Source organism: Petaurus breviceps, unplaced genomic scaffold (assembly GCF_028583685.1).
Source record: "Petaurus breviceps papuanus isolate PSGF00001 unplaced genomic scaffold, PetGlider_PUasm1.0 91133, whole genome shotgun sequence".
In the NCBI taxonomy this organism is placed as follows: Eukaryota; Metazoa; Chordata; class Mammalia; order Diprotodontia; family Petauridae; genus Petaurus; species Petaurus breviceps.
In genome coordinates this window covers 91,900,172-91,917,440 of record NW_027187419.1, presented here as the reverse complement: position 1 = coordinate 91,917,440, position 17,269 = coordinate 91,900,172, and the positions used below count along the sequence as shown (strand labels likewise).

At 35.3% G+C, this 17,269-nt stretch overlaps 1 protein-coding gene across 13 annotated transcripts in view; it reads left to right on the top strand.

Annotated features, from left to right (window-relative positions):
* Positions 1 to 17,269, top strand: part of COBLL1 (cordon-bleu WH2 repeat protein like 1) — a 186,773-nt gene that overhangs the window by 132,769 nt on the left and 36,735 nt on the right. For all 13 annotated transcript variants that reach the window (XM_069080131.1, XM_069080134.1, XM_069080128.1 and 10 more), the window contains 5 exons: positions 128 to 166; positions 4,757 to 4,854; positions 5,152 to 5,388; positions 14,162 to 14,315; positions 14,826 to 14,900. In XM_069080131.1, the coding sequence (XP_068936232.1) occupies positions 128 to 166; positions 4,757 to 4,854; positions 5,152 to 5,388; positions 14,162 to 14,315; positions 14,826 to 14,900 (603 nt within the window). The remainder of the gene's footprint in view (positions 1 to 127; positions 167 to 4,756; positions 4,855 to 5,151; positions 5,389 to 14,161; positions 14,316 to 14,825; positions 14,901 to 17,269) is intronic.

The following is a 17,269-nucleotide window of genomic DNA, read 5'->3' as shown; positions in this document are numbered from 1 at the left end:
CCCCTAAGAGGGTGTTAAGATATAATTTATACCCCTTTATTTGACACAGTAACATTTTGAACTTGAACAAACATCATCATTATAGTCAACTCATCTTTTTTTGTTTTTTTACCACCTCCCTCTATAGCTCCTTCTGTTACTGACTTCAGTTTATCATCTTTACAAGGTAAGAGCTATGGATTTGTGTTTTTAATATTACACACAGTAGGTAGAGCCATGTCATTCTATGACATTTCTACTTACTGGTCACTGGGTAAATTGAAAGTATGTCTAAGTTCTAGAATCCCTGCTGAGCTTTCACAAATTGTTACCAACAAGGGCACAAGCAGCTTAAATGCTCTGGTAGCTTATGGATTTTAATTTAGAATAGCATTGATTTCATTCACTCAAATGTGCTTTCAAAAGTTACCAGTCAGATTCTGAAAAATGTGTTACATACATTCTTCTCGCTTTCTGAACTTGCTATATCAGAATCTTGGAACTAGAAGTCACCTTCAGGGTTTTCAAGTCCAGGCTCCTGTGCAGTTCAGGAGCTCTACTGACAATATGCTTGATAAATAGTTAGCCTCCTTGCGGTAGGGAGCTCACTACCTTACAAAGCATACCATTCCATTTTGGGAACAGCTCTGTTAGGAAGTCTACTCTTTGTTGCTGCTTCTAATTCTGAGAGATTCTAATAGAGTAAGCGGAGATAAGAATTTGCAAGGAAAGTATCACTGGGAACATCTGGTTGGCTTGACAGTTTGTGCTGTATTCACAGCAAGTTTTACTTCTATTCATCTTTCAATTTATCCTCACCCAAATGCTTTCTGCTACTCATCCTCCCTCAGGCTAATGGCTACCTATGTAATTTACTTGAAATCGCCACATAAATTGCTATATTTAAGGGAATTCATTCTAAAATGAAAAGTATGCCATTTTTCTCTCAAAGGCGAATTATACAAAATAATTTTAGGGCAAATCTTTTTAGCTCATGTGGCTTAGTGGACAGAGGGCAAGCTTTGACTTCATGAAAACTTGGGTTCAAGTCTGTACATGTGTGTACACAGAGTGCCTCTGTCCACATACTGGCTGTGTTAACCATAAACAAGTCACTAAGTTCTTAGTATACCAGACATAATACTAAGAGGACAAATTAGAAGGTGCCATTCTGTATCAGCAGAGAGATTTTCTACAGTGGGAGTTTCCTGCACTGACAAACATACAGATCTGAATGTATAAATTAATAGTTATAAAATAGAATTAGTTTCATATGGAAGGATCTTAGTTTTTTATCCCCTTTTATATACCTAGGAAATCATCTCATTCCATCCAGATGAATGAGAGCAATTCAAAACATTTTTCTGAGCAGAAAAAAGGAAGAAAATATTAACACCTTGGGGAGAATCCTTTTTGCTTTTCTCTTCAAAATTATTTTATAATGATAGCAAAAATGCTTTGTTCTTTTCTACTAGAAATTAAGACACCATAAGACCCATATTTTTCATCTGTGAAACTGGGTAAGATGATCTCTTAGGAACTCCTTGATCTCAATCTGTAATTTGAAAAACACAATGAATATAGATACTGATAATCATACTCAGGAAAACTAAATTAAAAGGTGTAGACTACCCTAATTCACGTGGTTGGTCGCTTAGCCAACATCAAGTATAAACGAATTTGTGGTCTGTTGAAAAGTGAATTGGATTTACAATTCCAGGTATTGTTCAGCTCCTCTCTCCCTACTGTTATTTCTTATCACTATTGTGGCCCCACAGGAAATTCCTGACAAATATTTCCCAAGTTTGCTTTCGGGTAAAGGAAAATATTAGAAACTTGGGACCCCAGTTCTGTGTCAACTATATCTTTCATTTACCTTTAAGTGCCTGATGATAGCTTGTGTTACAATTCCACATCAAGCTTTATGTTGCTAAAGGTTAAATAACGGTGACTGCCAGTTGTTCCACCCATAGGAACAATCTGTAAGAAATGGTAGCTGCCTCACTGGAGAACCCAACTGGACCGTTCTAGGTGGGCAGCGCTGCTCCTTCCTTCCTTCTATCCATCCATCCATTCATGCTAGCTTAATTTTTTTAAGTTTCTCAGATGTATTATACAAATAATATTTAGTTTAGTTATTACTCATTGTCAGTAAATTCAAAATATAGAACAATTAACAACATTGGAAAGTAGGGTTTACATCACTTGAAATCACAGATTTTAGAATCCTTTATTAGATGGTGATATCCACTAACAAAGTCTTAATATTGTAGCCCACCTACCCTGGAGACGTGGAGTCCAAAAAGGAAAGTCATAATGTTCCAGAAGCAGAGAGGATGAATTTTGAAATTCATGTGTGTTGTGGAGTAGAGAAACTGCCAAGTATCCTCCCTCATCCCCACTTAAGCTTTATAAACTCTTTTCTCAATTTTTCCCTTGCTGTCTCTCTTTACCATATCTCTTACATGTTTCTTCTTGTGTCTTTCTTTCTCTTCCTCTTATTTATATTCCCTTTTTTCCCTCTCATACTTCTCCCACATTTCTATCTTTTTCAATTAATTGGCCATGATATTTAATTATTCTTTTTATTATTTGTTGTACATTAGCAAATAAATGTTGTATTTCCTGTTATTGATTTTAAAATAAGATAATGGAATGCCTTAGATATAAAAAAAAATGCCCCCTCTCTAAAAAACAATAAAATATAAAAAACTCCAAACTTTATATCAGTGAGGTTTAACTTCCATATGGCCACTACTCCATTTGTTAGAATTTCTCAGTAAAAAAGTTATCCATCTGAGGGAAAGGAAAAAATATTTTTGCAATATTTTAGGATAAGTTATCTCTAAATAATTTGAAGCTGCTATAACTTTTCCAAAAAAAATTCTTTTTTTTTTAAAGTGGCAGAGCATACATGTCCTACATTTCAGATTATAACTGAATTTTGTTTGGAAAGATTTTACTTTCTGCTAACAGATTGTTACTTTTTTTTTTTAAAGATTTTTCAAATGCTTTATTAACTTCTGATTTACATCATTCATTTCCACGAGATTTTGAGTTACAAATTTTCTCCCCGTTTTTCCCCTACCCACTGCCCCAAAATAGCAGTTCCATAGGATATCCCCTCCTCCAATCTGCTCTCTCCCATATTTTATCCCATACCCCTTTAGACTTTTCCCGTGGATCTCTATGCCCCAGTGCCTGTACATCTTATTTCCCAATTACATGTAAAATAGAATTAATAATAGTGTGTGTATATACATATATATTATGTATATATATTTGAGTATTTGATTTTAAAACTTTCAATTCCAGATTCATTCCCTTCCTCCCTTGTCACCCACCCTTACTGGGAAGATAAGCAGTTCAGTATAGGTTGTACATGTGTGGCTAATGCAAAACAATAACATAGTAGATATATTGTAAAAGACTGACTATATTTCCCTCCCTCCTATCCCACCTCCCACTTGTTCTATTCTCTACTTTGATCCCATACCTTTTCAAAAGTGGGTGCTTCCAACTTCCCTCCCCCCCCCCAGCCTGCCCTCCCTTCCATCATCCCCCCTCTCATCCCCTTCTCCCCCTACTCCCTTTTAGGGTAAGATACCCTATTTAGTGTGTATTTCATTCCCTCCTCAAACCCAATTCAATGGGAATAAGGTTGACTCATTCCCTTTTGCCTTCCTATTCTTCCCCTCCATTGTATGCATTTCATATTGTTACTTTTTGATAATTAAGAAACACCTTTAGTGTTTTGTAATTGGGGTAGGGTGCTGATGACTTTATTAAAATAAAATTGTTAAACTGGAAATAGAGTTCATAGGGAAAAGTGTCAAGTGTTGAAGTGGGAAAGTATGTAAACCAAAGCATCCATTTTCAATTTTCTTTAGTACTGATGGTGTCCTAAGTGCCTGGCATCCATCACTAGTAAAATACCATAAGAAAAACCAACAGCCAATCTCTCTCATCACCTATTATAAATCTTTTACTTGAACTTTGTACCTGAGGTTTAAGGTAATTATTCTGGTATATCCTAAATTAGAAAATAAGCATATTAAAATAGTTTTAGGACCATATATCACTTATAGCTCTTTTTTTTTTTTTAAGTTTAAACACTTAAAGTCATTTGACTGTGACGGTATGACCACTGAAATAGTTATGGAAGAGAACCATGCTAAATGATGTTTATAAATATCATATAGTTGGGATTTTGGAGAATACTAATTGATCTAAGCAAACAAAAAAGTTTTGATATGATTATGCTATTTAGACGGTGTTAAATTGCGTTTTTACCACTTAATTCATACACTTTGTTCTATAAAAAAATACTTGTTTACACTAGGGATTAAAGTAATAAAAAAAATATGAGACAATATCCAAATATGTCTTTATATAGATTTGGACAAATTTTATTATTCTGATATCAGAATCTTTACAAATTTTAAGCCTATGCTTGAAGCAAATAGTAATAACCGTGAAGTCTTTTGACCAAGTGTTCAGTAGTAATTTGGATTCATGTGTTTTGCAGAATAAGATATTATTTATAGTAGTTGAGCTATGAGCCAAAAGCTTAAATGAAAAGGAGAAAAAAGTAAGATAATAGATACTTTTTGAGGCCCAGTTAAAACAACTTTTTGGCATTTACTTTGTTAAGATTTGTAGTTATTATTAAATACACACATTTTAAAATAGACAGTAGTAGAAAGAAAACTAAGGAGAAGAAGGTCTCAGATAATGAAACAAACAACAAGAGTAACATGTCATTCTTTTATTTTAGATTCCTGCCAAATATCTCAAAACCTAGACATTATGAAGGAAAAAGAAAATAAAAAGTTTTTCAGTTTTTTTCAACGCAGCAAGAAAAAAAGAGAACAAGTAAGCATTTTTAAAGTTAAGGATGCACCTTGTAACATTATTTATAAGCTTAAAAACAAGTCTCAGTATTTTTTTTCTTTTAATTTTTTTTTAAAGCAATTGGGGTTAAGTAATTTGCTCAAGGTTACACGGCCAGTTATTTCTGGGTGTGGTGCTGAGTATCTGAGTCCGGATTCGATTCCCCAGGTCATCCTGACACTGGGGCCGGTGCTCTTACTTGCAGTATTTTATTTTATGAAGCTTCGTTTATACTTATGGTACTTTCCTCCCTACCCCCACCTTTTTATTTTTCATAAGACTTCAAGTGCTCCAGCAACTCCATTGATAAGTAAACCTCGGCCAACTTTTACAAGATCAAACACCATTTCTAAACCATATATTTCAAATACACTGCCATCTGATGTGCCAAAAAAGAGGAGAGCTCCCTTGCCTCCAATGCCAACCTCTCAGAGTGCTCCACAGGATCTTGTGCATACACAGACAAGACCAGCTTCCTGTGTAGTGAAATCCATTAGTGTCGATGAAACAAATAAGGTGAGTTGTTATTATTGTTGTTGTTTTTAAACTGCTCTTTCAGTTACTAATAGTCTTGAGAAGGGAAAATTTTGCAACTGGGGCAGGGGAAGTGTCAGGTAATGTTGCTAGGAATTCAGCCTATATAAAGTTTTGTATATATATTACATATAATTTTATATAAAGTTTATATAGTTATTATATGATGTTTATATGTTATATAAAGTTTTTTTCTTGCTAAAAGCTATAAACTAAAAATTTATATAGTTATATGATATAAAGCTTTTTCTTCTAAGAGCAAAAATATGTGATAGATGATTCATAAGTTTTAACTTTGAAGAAAATAAGTGATTCATTAATATGAGTTACCAGAAAATATCGATAAGGTACTAAGGCCTAGGCAATGGCTTTGTCATAACACTTGGACCCATGCTTTTTCACAAGCTAATGTATATATGTGGTATACATGCCGCTCTTACTTTGGGAAGTCTTCTACCACTGTTAAATGACCTATGTACAGATTTTTATACATTCATCATCAGAGAAACCCTTGTACTAAATGACTTTGTTAGCTGCCTAGTGGGTTCACAGTGGCATCGTAAGTGATACAAAGAAATTACACTAAAACAAAATGTGAACATGAGGAAAATAAATGCTTGAATTTGTGATTAAAAGGGAAGGAAAGTAACTAGAACCAAATAGCTATTGCTTTGTTCAGTCATTTTCCAGTAGTCTCTGATTCTTCATGACCTCCTTTGGGGTTTTCTTGGCAAAGATACTGGAGTGGTTTGCCATTTCTTTCTCCAGTGAATTTAGTGGAGTTTATGAAGTGATTACTGTCTGTCAGTACCACAAGTGAATATTGGTAATATAGGATATTCTTTTCATGAAAGTATGATCATTTTCGTTTAAAATTCTTCCAAATGAAACATTTTCTCAAACCTTACCCCTTTCATCTCAACTTCCTTTTTTTTTTCTCTAGTCAATGGTACTCTCTTACTTCAGCTAAAAACCTCACAATCACTATTCACTTTGGCTCTTCTTACTACATTTTCTCTTCTCTCTTGCCTTCATGGACTCCACACTTCCCTGATTCTTTCTTTTCTAATTATTCCTTCTCTCTCCTTCACTGATTATTTGTCCTCTTCCTCTAACCCCTTCAAATCGATATTTCCCCATGAATCTGGCCATGATGCTCATCCCTTTTCTATCTATACTCTCTCCTTTGGTACTCTTATTCATTCCTATCACTAAGCAGGCGAGCAGCTAGGGAAATGTCTGCCCCTTCTATTCATCCAGTGACTGAGTGGGGGGTAACTTTGTATTGTTCTCATCATATAGCATGTTTTTTGCACAAAATGGCTGCTTAATAAATGTTTGTTGAGTTGAATGTGCATGTCCTGTCTCCTCTATCTTTAGGTTAAGGATCTTTGGTCATACTATACATATATATTTAATCTCCAAGGGCACTGAACATGGGTGCTGTACATAGAATAGGTATTTAATAGGTACTTGTTGAATGAATTATTTCATGAATATCACACAATCATGATATACAAACGGAGGGGAAAGTGAGTTATGCCACTTAAAAGGTACAATTGCTTTAACGCCTCCATTTGTATTTAATTTATATGTTTTAATACATCTAATATAAATACAAGTGGACCACATGTGGCAATACATAGATATCTGATCAGGGATAAAACTGCAGTTTCTACCTTTGCAGAGAGTAGAAGTAGTGGGGGTGGGGTAGGAAGCATCCAGGATTGCTTGTCTCTAGGCAATCCCTTCATTCTTCTATCTCTGGGCAATCCCTTCTTCATTCTTCTATCTCCAAGAGTTGTATTGGACTAGAATTATATGTATCTATCACACATCAAATATCTATAGTCAAATGATATGATAAGGTGTTTAGGAAAAAAAAAGCTATTTTTCTCTGCTTTCATGAGGAGAGGAGAAATGGCATTTATTAAAGGCCTGCTATGTTCCAGACACTGTGCTATTTCTTTTACAATTATTATCTCATTTGATCCTCACGACAGCCTTGTGAGGAAGGTTTAAACATGTCAGGTTAATTTTAGCAAAGGATCAAAGCAAATGTTACCAGTAAACCTAATCTCTGCATATCTCTATTTCTTGTTGGTTTTGACTCAAAAATTTAAATGATCATTTAAATGAATTAAACAGCTAGAATACTGAAAGAGATGAAATGTGACAGAGCATCTAGTTTATTTACTTACATATTTATAAAGAATCTTGCTAAGTAAGCTCTGTTAGCTGCTTATCCTCAAGAGAACATTTCCTTTTTTTTGTATGTGAAAATAAACCACAAGAGAGCGCTGTTTAACAAAGGTACAATCCTTTGTTTTTTCTCAAAGTTTCATTTTTCCTTTTAAATGAGAAGAAAGCTTATTTTAACAAAGGAGATGAGAAATGTTGAACACTGTATAACTTAATTTTTTTGGAAATAATATAACTTAGCATAACAATTTTATGTATTTATGTTATTTGTAGCAGAGAAAAATAGATCAGCAAATGGAGGTACTTGATATCTCACAACTGTCCACAAGTGATTTCAAATTACAATAGCTGTATTTATTTTGAGCCATCACGTTCATATTAGTATTTTCTAGTAGTTTTTGATGGATTAATGAACACACAAATGGTGTTTAAATATATGATATCTGTCTCAGGGAACAGGCCTTCAGGTAGAGTTAAAGATCTACAAAATACCATTCCTCCTCCCCCACCCCCAAAATGGCCATCCACACTTTCACTTGTCTACCTACATTTAGTAAGTTAAACATACTCCTTTTCAGTCAGCACTAAATCATCTTAAGTTACTCACAATGCTAATAATTATAATAATAAAGTTTAGAAATTACACTGTTTTCATTCTTGTTTGAACCTCACAGTAGACCTCAGAGGTAGCTGCTATGTTGTGTCCCCATCCTACAGATAAGGAAAGTGAAGCTGAGACATGTCCAGGGTCACAGAACCAGCAGAAACTGTACTTGAATCCAGCTCTTCCTGATGATGAAGTTAGCTGTCTATCCATTATACTATACCATTTGTGACTCTTATATGATAACATATTTTAGTTGTCTGAAAGAAATATCAGACAGATCATCACACCAATTCATGTATAAAAATATATATTCACACTTGATTTATTTCTTTTATCAGCCAAAAAATTTTATGATTCTCCTGCTCTTTCTTTATGGAGCAGGTCCCAGTGTTTTTACAGAGGAAAAAAAATGAAAAAAAATTTATTGCATGCTTTTTTTGGGCATCAGTAATTGCCCTTTAAAATAGGATTAGCAAACTGAGGCCCCTGAAGTGTCCTCTTTGAGCTTAGATATTATGGTTCTCATGAGAATACATACTGGAAAGGCTACTGGTTTTCTAAGCTAATTTTGGTAGATGATTAAATAGTTTCCAAAGAATTACTGAGGGGGGGAAATACTTTTCCCAAAACTTTTTCTATAAAGTTTCCATCTAAAATTCAATTTTTAGTCCAAAAACAAGACTGAGGATGGAGTGAGGTGGTAGCAAGGAATGCATTCTCTTCTGTAAAATATTAGAGCATTAGAGAAAAAAAAAAGGAACCATTTAATCACCTCAAGTACTGCTAGTCTTCTTTTCTTGGGGTTTTAGACTAGGTATTAATTTCTGGTTTAAACATGGGTCTCTTTGTATTTCTGCACAAAATTTCAGTGAAAAAAAGGGGGATGCAGAATGGTGTGACGAAAAAAAAAACTAGTGAATTTGGACGAAAATAATAATGACTGTCATGTCTTAGGTACGTTGACTTAAACTTCTGTGGAGGTCTTTGCAGTCTCCTTTGAGTGCCCTCCCCCTGTTGTTTATTTCCAGGTCTCATTTGTACGTGTTATCTCCCCATTAGACTGTGAGCTCAGTGAAAGCTACAGCTGCTTTTTGTGCTTCTGTGTATCCCCAGAGCTTAGCACAGTGCCTGGTACATAGTAGGTGCTTAATAAATGTTTGTTGTCTGATAGTAATTGAGTTATCTGTAATCATAAGTTTGAGCTTAATTTTTATGAGTAAATTTCAAGTACTTTTTTTCTTTTGCTCCTCTTCCCATTTTACAATGAGAAAATGGAGACTCAGAAACTTTTTACTTACCTAAGGGTATACAGTGACAGATTTGAAACCAAGCATCCTGATTCTAAAACCAATGCTGTTCCCTTTATAGCACATTGATAGTTTGTTCTATTTAGTTTAAATCTAAGTAGACTTAACTGAGTCAAGGGGGGAAAAATCTCATTAAGCTTATGCAAATCTAATGTTCTTGTTTCTTTCGTGTTCAGATATGGTTGGGGGCTAAGACTTTATATGATGCATAACATAGGAACTAACTCTAATTTCTAATTTTAATTAAGTACTTTCCCCAAAGAGATAGTGCATCTTTTTATCTAGATGAAAATAGCTAATTTGGTCCATAATCTTTATCCAAAGGCTAATGATCTAAATACCCCACTTAAATTTCCCCCTTTAATTTGTCCTCCTTAAGACTGTCTCCCAGTTGACTGTTGGATTTCATGGTTGGAGGAAGTATAGTTAAACTGTAGTCATTACTCATCACCTGAAACCTAGTTATGACATGTCACAGCAGGCTAACTCAGACTCCTTTCTGACAACCGTGTCCCTCCCTCCCCCTGAGGTAAGCCCAAGTGTGATTGTGCCTTTTATGAATGTCTTTTCTGACCACATCACTGCTCTAGTGATGAACATTCTTTCCCTTTCATGCCATACCTTCTCAGTAGCGATAAAATTATCCTGAAAAAATAAGGTTATAAAACCTTTACTGTAGCCTACCACGCATGCTGATTTTACCACTCCCCTCCCAGTTGCCGTCCCACAGGCTGAGCATCCACTCAAGCCTGCTTTTAACAAATGTACAGAATAAATTCTATCTTAATATAGGACTGAAACCTGTCTGTTTGTGGAGACACTAAATCCTACATACATAGAAAAATAAATATCTTGAACAAATATGTTAGCTTATTCTAACTTATTCTTATTGTTGCAGAGGTGTAGGTTGATAAATGTGGCTATGGTTATTTTACAAGGTCAGATTCTGCTGTCATTGAGTTTTTGAATTGTGGAAAATCATCAGAAGAGATTTGTGGGTCTATTTATGCCAATTCTATTCCTTCATATTATTCTGTGTGAAGCACTCTGCTTAATTGAGGCACAAACAAAAAGTCCTTTGAAGATGACCTCCAGGTCTAAGTCTCAAGCAGATATTACTCTTGAAGAAATGAATGTCATGGCTGGGTTTTATGAGGTAGTAGAAAAGACAAGTGACAATGATGGAGAAACTGACATCTGTGACCAGGAGAAAAGCATTTTTATCACTGATCAACCAAAGAAGGAAGATTCTTTCATTGTGGAACCCTAGAATAATAATAACTAGCATATATGTAGCTCTTTAAGGTTTGCAAAGCACTTTATAAATATGATCTCATTTGATCTTTACAACAACCCTGGAGCTAGGTACTATTATTATTCCCATCTCACATATGGGGAAACTGAGCCAAACAGATTAAATGACTTGCCCAGGGTCACACAACTAGTAATTGAAGCTGGATTTGAACTCAGGTCTTCTTGACTTTAGCTTAATGCTTTGTGTACTATGGTGCCATCTAGCTGTATCACTATTAGCACAAGAAAGGAGATGTCAATCTACAGTATTAATGAACTTCTGAATAGTAAACTGCTTCACAATAGTGTTTTATTGTAATTTTTGTATGAGTGGATCCCCTGAAATAAGGAATTGAGACTAGTTGAGAAGTAACAGTGCCTAGATTCAGCAGTCCTGCTAGAAGGCATATACTCAAAAGTAGTCAAAGACAAAAGAGTCCATTACATACCAAAATATACACAGCCACAATTCTTTGTGGTATCAAGGAACTAGAAGCAGAGTAGATACCCATCAATTTGGAAATGACTGAAAAGTCTGATCACATATGAGTATCATGAAATATTGCTCAGCAAGATATTATGAATACAGGTTTAGAGAGATGTGTATGAACTGATGTAGAGTCAAGTAAGCGGAACCAAGAGAATAATGTATGTGCCTGCAACAGTGTTAAGTGAAAACATCACTGAAGGAAATCAAGCTCTGAGCGATTGACAAGTTGAAGCCTCTAGAAAATAGATGGTGGAACATGCCTCCTGCCTCATGGCAACAAGTCAGGAGACTAGTAGTAAAGAATATGGGATTAGAATCTGTATTGGATGTTTGTGTCTAATTGTTCTTTTTCAAAAGAGTGGTTTAGTCTGGAATAGAGGAGTGGGAAAAATGACGTAAAGACAAATGACATCAAGTTTAAAAGTAGTTTTTGAATGCCATGTACACGAATACATTTAGGCTGTAATTGAATGTAAAGCATGATAACAAGAATGAACTTAGAAATATTTTTTTCAATTTCAATCTTTAAAAATACATTTACCTGTTTACAAAATGGTGTTTTTGCAATTAATTTCATTGGTGGTATTGCAAATTTGAGTACTTTTGATCCATCAGTGTTGCTTCTCAGTTCTCATTCTTGACCTCTCTTCAGGCTTCGACACTCTTTTCTCTAGGTCTTTGGAATATCACTTTCTCTTAGCTCTCCTCCTATCTATATGACCACTTCTCTGTCTTCTTTTTTGGATCCTCATCCAGCTCATACCATTTAACTATAGAGATCTCACAGAGTTTTGTCTTGGGCCCTCTCCTTTTTTCCCCTCTATATTCACTGGTGATCTCATCTGTTCCCATGCATTTAATTACTATCTCTATGCTAATAATTCTCAAATCTACATCTCCTGTTGACCTCCAGTCTCACATCTCCCACCACTTTTCAGACATCTCAAACTCAGCATGTCAAAAACTGAACTTAATTTATTTTATCCTAAACTTGTCCTACCTCCTACCTTTCTTCATCCTCCCAGTCCCTCAGGCTCACAACCTTGACTCCTCACTCTTTCTCACCCCCCATATTCAATCTATCGTTAAGGTCTGTGGATTTCACCTTTGCAGTATTTCTCAAATATATTCCCTTCTCTCCTGTGACGCACTGCCACCACTCCAGTATAGGATCTCATCATCTCATGCCTGAGCTGGTGGGTCTGCCTGCCTCAACACCCTCCCCACTCTCATCTTTCCTCCATTCAGCCACCAAGATGAAGGCATAGGTCTAGTTGTGTCAAACCCCTATTTGATAAACTCCATTTGATTCTTATTGCCTGCCGGATAAAATATAAAATCCTTTGTTTGGCATTCAGAGCACCTTTAAAACCAACCTGCCTATCCCACCTCCACCTTAATGGTCTCCTTACATCTTGCACTCCAATATAGTGATACTAATGTCCTTGTGTTTCTCAAAAAATACAATCCATTTCAGCTCTAGGCATTTTCTCTATTACCCATACCTTGAATGCTCTCCCTCATCTCTGCCTACTGGCTTTCCTAGCTTCCTTCAGGTCCCAACTGAAATTCAATTTTCCTCTAGATTCCTTTCCCAACCCTTCTTTTTTGTGCACTTCCTCTGTTATTTCCTACTTTTCCTCTATATAGCTTATTTGTACATATTTATTTGCTTGTTGTCTTCCCTATTAGATTGTAAACCCCTTGAGGGCAAGTACCATCTTTTGCCTTTTTTGTAGCCCCAGTTCTTAGCATAATACCTGGCATCTGGTAGACTTCAGGAATGTTTATTGACTAACTGCTACTTGCTCTCAATATTTTGCTTCCCCTATTTTTTCTCAAGAAGTTAATTATATATTCATAGCATCACAGTTTTAGAATTGGAAGAGACCTTAGAGATTCTCTACTCCCACTTATACATTTTACTATTAAATTTGCCCACATAGCTATTGGAAAAACTGAGACTTGGACCAGGTCCTCTGACTTTACATCTGATCTTCTTTCCATTGTACCATGCTGATTTAATTGTTATCCTAGACTAGGAGTACTTAACCTGGGTTCCATGAACTACATTCCCCCTTTCCTCTCACCGTGGGCTTTGTAAAGTTATTTATCTGTTGTCATTCTTATTATTTTTTTAATACTTTGGTAACTTTCAATATAATTGGTTTCCTTTGCAACTGTATTAATTTTATGCATTCAAAGACATCATAAGGGGTCCATAGCCTTCATCATTTCTGAAGGGTTCATGACATGGGTAAACATGAATGGGTAAAAACTTCTGTTTTGGCCTTTCTCTGTTTACTTTTGGTTAACATAGATTTGGTTTATGTATATTAATGTGACACAAACTGAAAATTATCTGCCAAATATCATTATAACTAGCATTATATAGCCCTTTAAGGTTTACAGAGAGCTATTACATAAGCTATTTCATTTAATCCTCATAACAACTCTAGGATATAGACTGTTATTTTCTTCATTTTACTCAGGAGGAAACTGACCTTAAAAGAGGTTAACTGACCTGCCCAGGATCACATAACTCATCAGTTCTGAAACTAGATTTGAACTCATTGGGGTGGCTAGGTGGCACAGTGAATAGAGCACCCGCCCTGGAGTCAGGAGGACCTGAGTTCAAATCCAGACTCGGACACTTAACACCAGTCACGTGACCTTGGGCAAGTCACTTAACCCAATTGCCCTGCCTTCCCTCCTCCAAAAAAGCAAAAAGAAAAAAAAATAGATTTGAACTCAGCTCTTGACTTGAAGTCCAGTGCTTTATCCGCTGTTCCACATAGCTGCCATATAAACTATCATTAAATAACAAGCTAGCATGGTTTGTTTTACTTTTCTTAGGACCATTCTGGAGCAGGCATAGTGAGGACAGGATCTCTGCAGCTCAGCCACACATCCTCAGCTAATTCGTCTTTGAGAAGGACAAAGCGCAAAGCACCCTCCCCACCTTCTAAAGTACCTCCAGATCAAAGTTACGAGACCAGTGATGTGACAGGTAATGATGACTTTTTGCAGATTTTTGACTTTGAATTAGCCCATAGAAAACATAGTAAAATGATATTTAAGCTAGATCTTTATGTTAAATAATTTTCAGATTTATCTCTTAAAATTTGTTCTCTAGTTATAATTTTTTTTCTTGCCTTTTGGAGGGCAATTGGGGTTAAGTAACTTGCCCAAGGCTACACGGAATGTTTTTTTTTTAAATGAGAAAAGTCAACATAATAAAAACCTGGTGGGAGAAAACATGCAGAGAATTTTTCTATTATAAAATGTGTATGGGAGCCAGATTATAAATTTGCCATTGATTTCACAAAAAGTACACATATTCTTATATGTGGTAAACTAAAAAGAGATGGAAATTCAATTTGAAGGTCATAGATCTGGCTAATAACATATCTACTCACTCACACTCTTTTAGGTAATAGTATGCCCGGGAATTAATTAGAAAATTCGTTTTCTTTGTACTTATGATGTTTTTGTGATAATTATTTTCTCTTCATTTTAGCACTGAAATCAATAGATGCAATTCCAAGAGAAAGTATTCCAGAAGCAAATCCTGCTGAAGTGTCACCTGATTCAGGTAGTTTATACCATATAAACTTGGGAGTTTGTGAAAATAAAGATATTGTGTGATGGGCTAAAGTACGTAAGTTAAAGCTATGCAGTACAAATACTGGGGATTATTACAAGAAGCTATGTGGCATAATAGATTCAAAGCTAATCTCCAAAAAAGGAAGATCTGGCTTCATGTCTGAAGAACAAAATGATGTAGTTTGGGATTCCTTGATATCATCACTTTTAAAAGCCCTTACTGCGAAACAACTAGCTTTGGTAATGATAACAGATATATACAGCACTTTCAAAGCTCCAAGCTACTATTATTATTAGAGCATAAATCTTACCCTTTTAGTGCCCTAGGCACCTAAGACCAATGCATTGTAGAGAAGATGACGGTCTGCATTGGGAGAGGAAATTTCAACACTTTGGGAGTTCCTATGCCAATGAAATCTCTAGTCCAACCCCTATCAACCCATCCTTAGGTCATCTAATTTTGTTATTGGGGTGTTGGTGGGGGTGTCAAATTTTTTTGGTACAGATTTGTGATTTTTGTCATCATGGGTAAATACTAGTGAGGAAGCTCTGTACCTCTTCCATATAGGTTTCTTTTTTTTTGGGGGGGGGGGAAGGGGAGCAAGACAGTGAGGGTTAAGTGACTTACCCAGGGTCACATATAGCTAGTGTCTGAGGCCAGATTTAAACTCTAGGTCCAGTGCTCAACCTGCTGTTCTACCTAGCTGCCCCACTCATATGGATTTCTCAAGCAGTATACTCATCCTTGAACATCTTGTTTTTTCCATTTGGGGTTGGTTGGCATTATTCATCCCCCTTTCTAACTGACAGATGATGATTTGAAAAGTACTTAGGTTTCCCAAAAAGTTATGAAGGTTTGAAGTACCATTTCTTTATGCCATTTTGATAGTTGTAAATTCAGAATTTGGTTATCAAATCCATTCATCAAGAATGGGGTACAACATAAACTTTAGCCAAAAAAAAAAAAGGGAGGAAGAAAGGAAAGGAAAATGTTTCTAACAGAGTGGGTGATCTTTTTATTCAATAACAATCCAGTAACATAATTTGAAGTTTTATTAACATATCTATAAACCAGTTGGATCTATAAATGTTTTCATGAACAGCAGTTAAACATCTGTTGACATCAAGAACGACAATATATTTACTTGATTTTTAGAGTTAATGATTTGTGGGAAATGAATATAACACATTGGGAAGGTCAGGAATAAAGTGAGGTGGTTCTATTAGCACCTTTATATCTTAGGGATAGTATGAAGATGTAATTTCCTTGGTGTAGGGAACTCCCTGGAAAGGAACCTTTGTCCTCTAGGATGAAATTTAAAATGTTTGAGAGTTACATAGATCATTGAAAGGTTAAACGACTTGCCCAGAGTCACAGCCAGTATGAGTGAAAGGTAGGTGGCAAAGTGGATAGTGCTATTGCATCTGCAGTCAGGAAGACTTGAGTTCAAATAAGAACTCAGACACTTACTAGCAGTGTGACCCTGGGCAAGTCACTTAACTTTGCCTTGATTTCCTCATCTATAAAATGGATGAATAATATCTAAGGATCAAATGAGATAATAATTGTAAAATGCTTGATGTAGTTCTTGGCACATAGTAGGCACTATAAATGTTGGCTGTTCTTGTTATTTTTATTAAGGTGGGATTTGAACACATATCTTCTTAGTTTTAGAGATGACTCTCAATCTAGCACACAGTGCTGCCTCTACTATTTCAACATTATAACAATGAAAAGATGTGATTGAGAATGGCAATATAGGCTAATATATAAATATGTTTTGCATGACTGCATATATATAAACTATATCAAATTGCTTGCCTTCTTTCTCAATGAGGGACAAGGGAAAGGAAAATTTGGAACTCAAAAACTTTTTAAGTGGATGTTAATGTTTTTCATGTAATTGGAAAAAATAGGATGACATTATAACAGCTATAATAATGCTCTAATACAGAATCTTAAATATGGAAGAAAAATATTCCCTTTTTTCCCAAACATTATATTTGTTTTTCTTGAATGTCATTATTTTAGATTTGAAAGCTTTTGCAGGATTTATGTAAAAGAAAAGATGTTTTTATCAATGAATTTGTAAATAATTAAGGCACTGGACTGAGTGTTGGGGACCAGAATTCTAGCTTTGCTACTTTGTGGCTTCAGACAAGTCATTTCACTGTTAAGGACTTTACATTTCTCCTGTATAACATGAGTGAATTGTACTAGATCAAAGATGTCAGATACACAGCCCAAAAGTGACCCACCACAATCCTGAGTACAGAAACCAGATTAAAGTGTAATTGGGAGATATTTAACTATATATATATATATATATATATATATATATATATATATATATATAT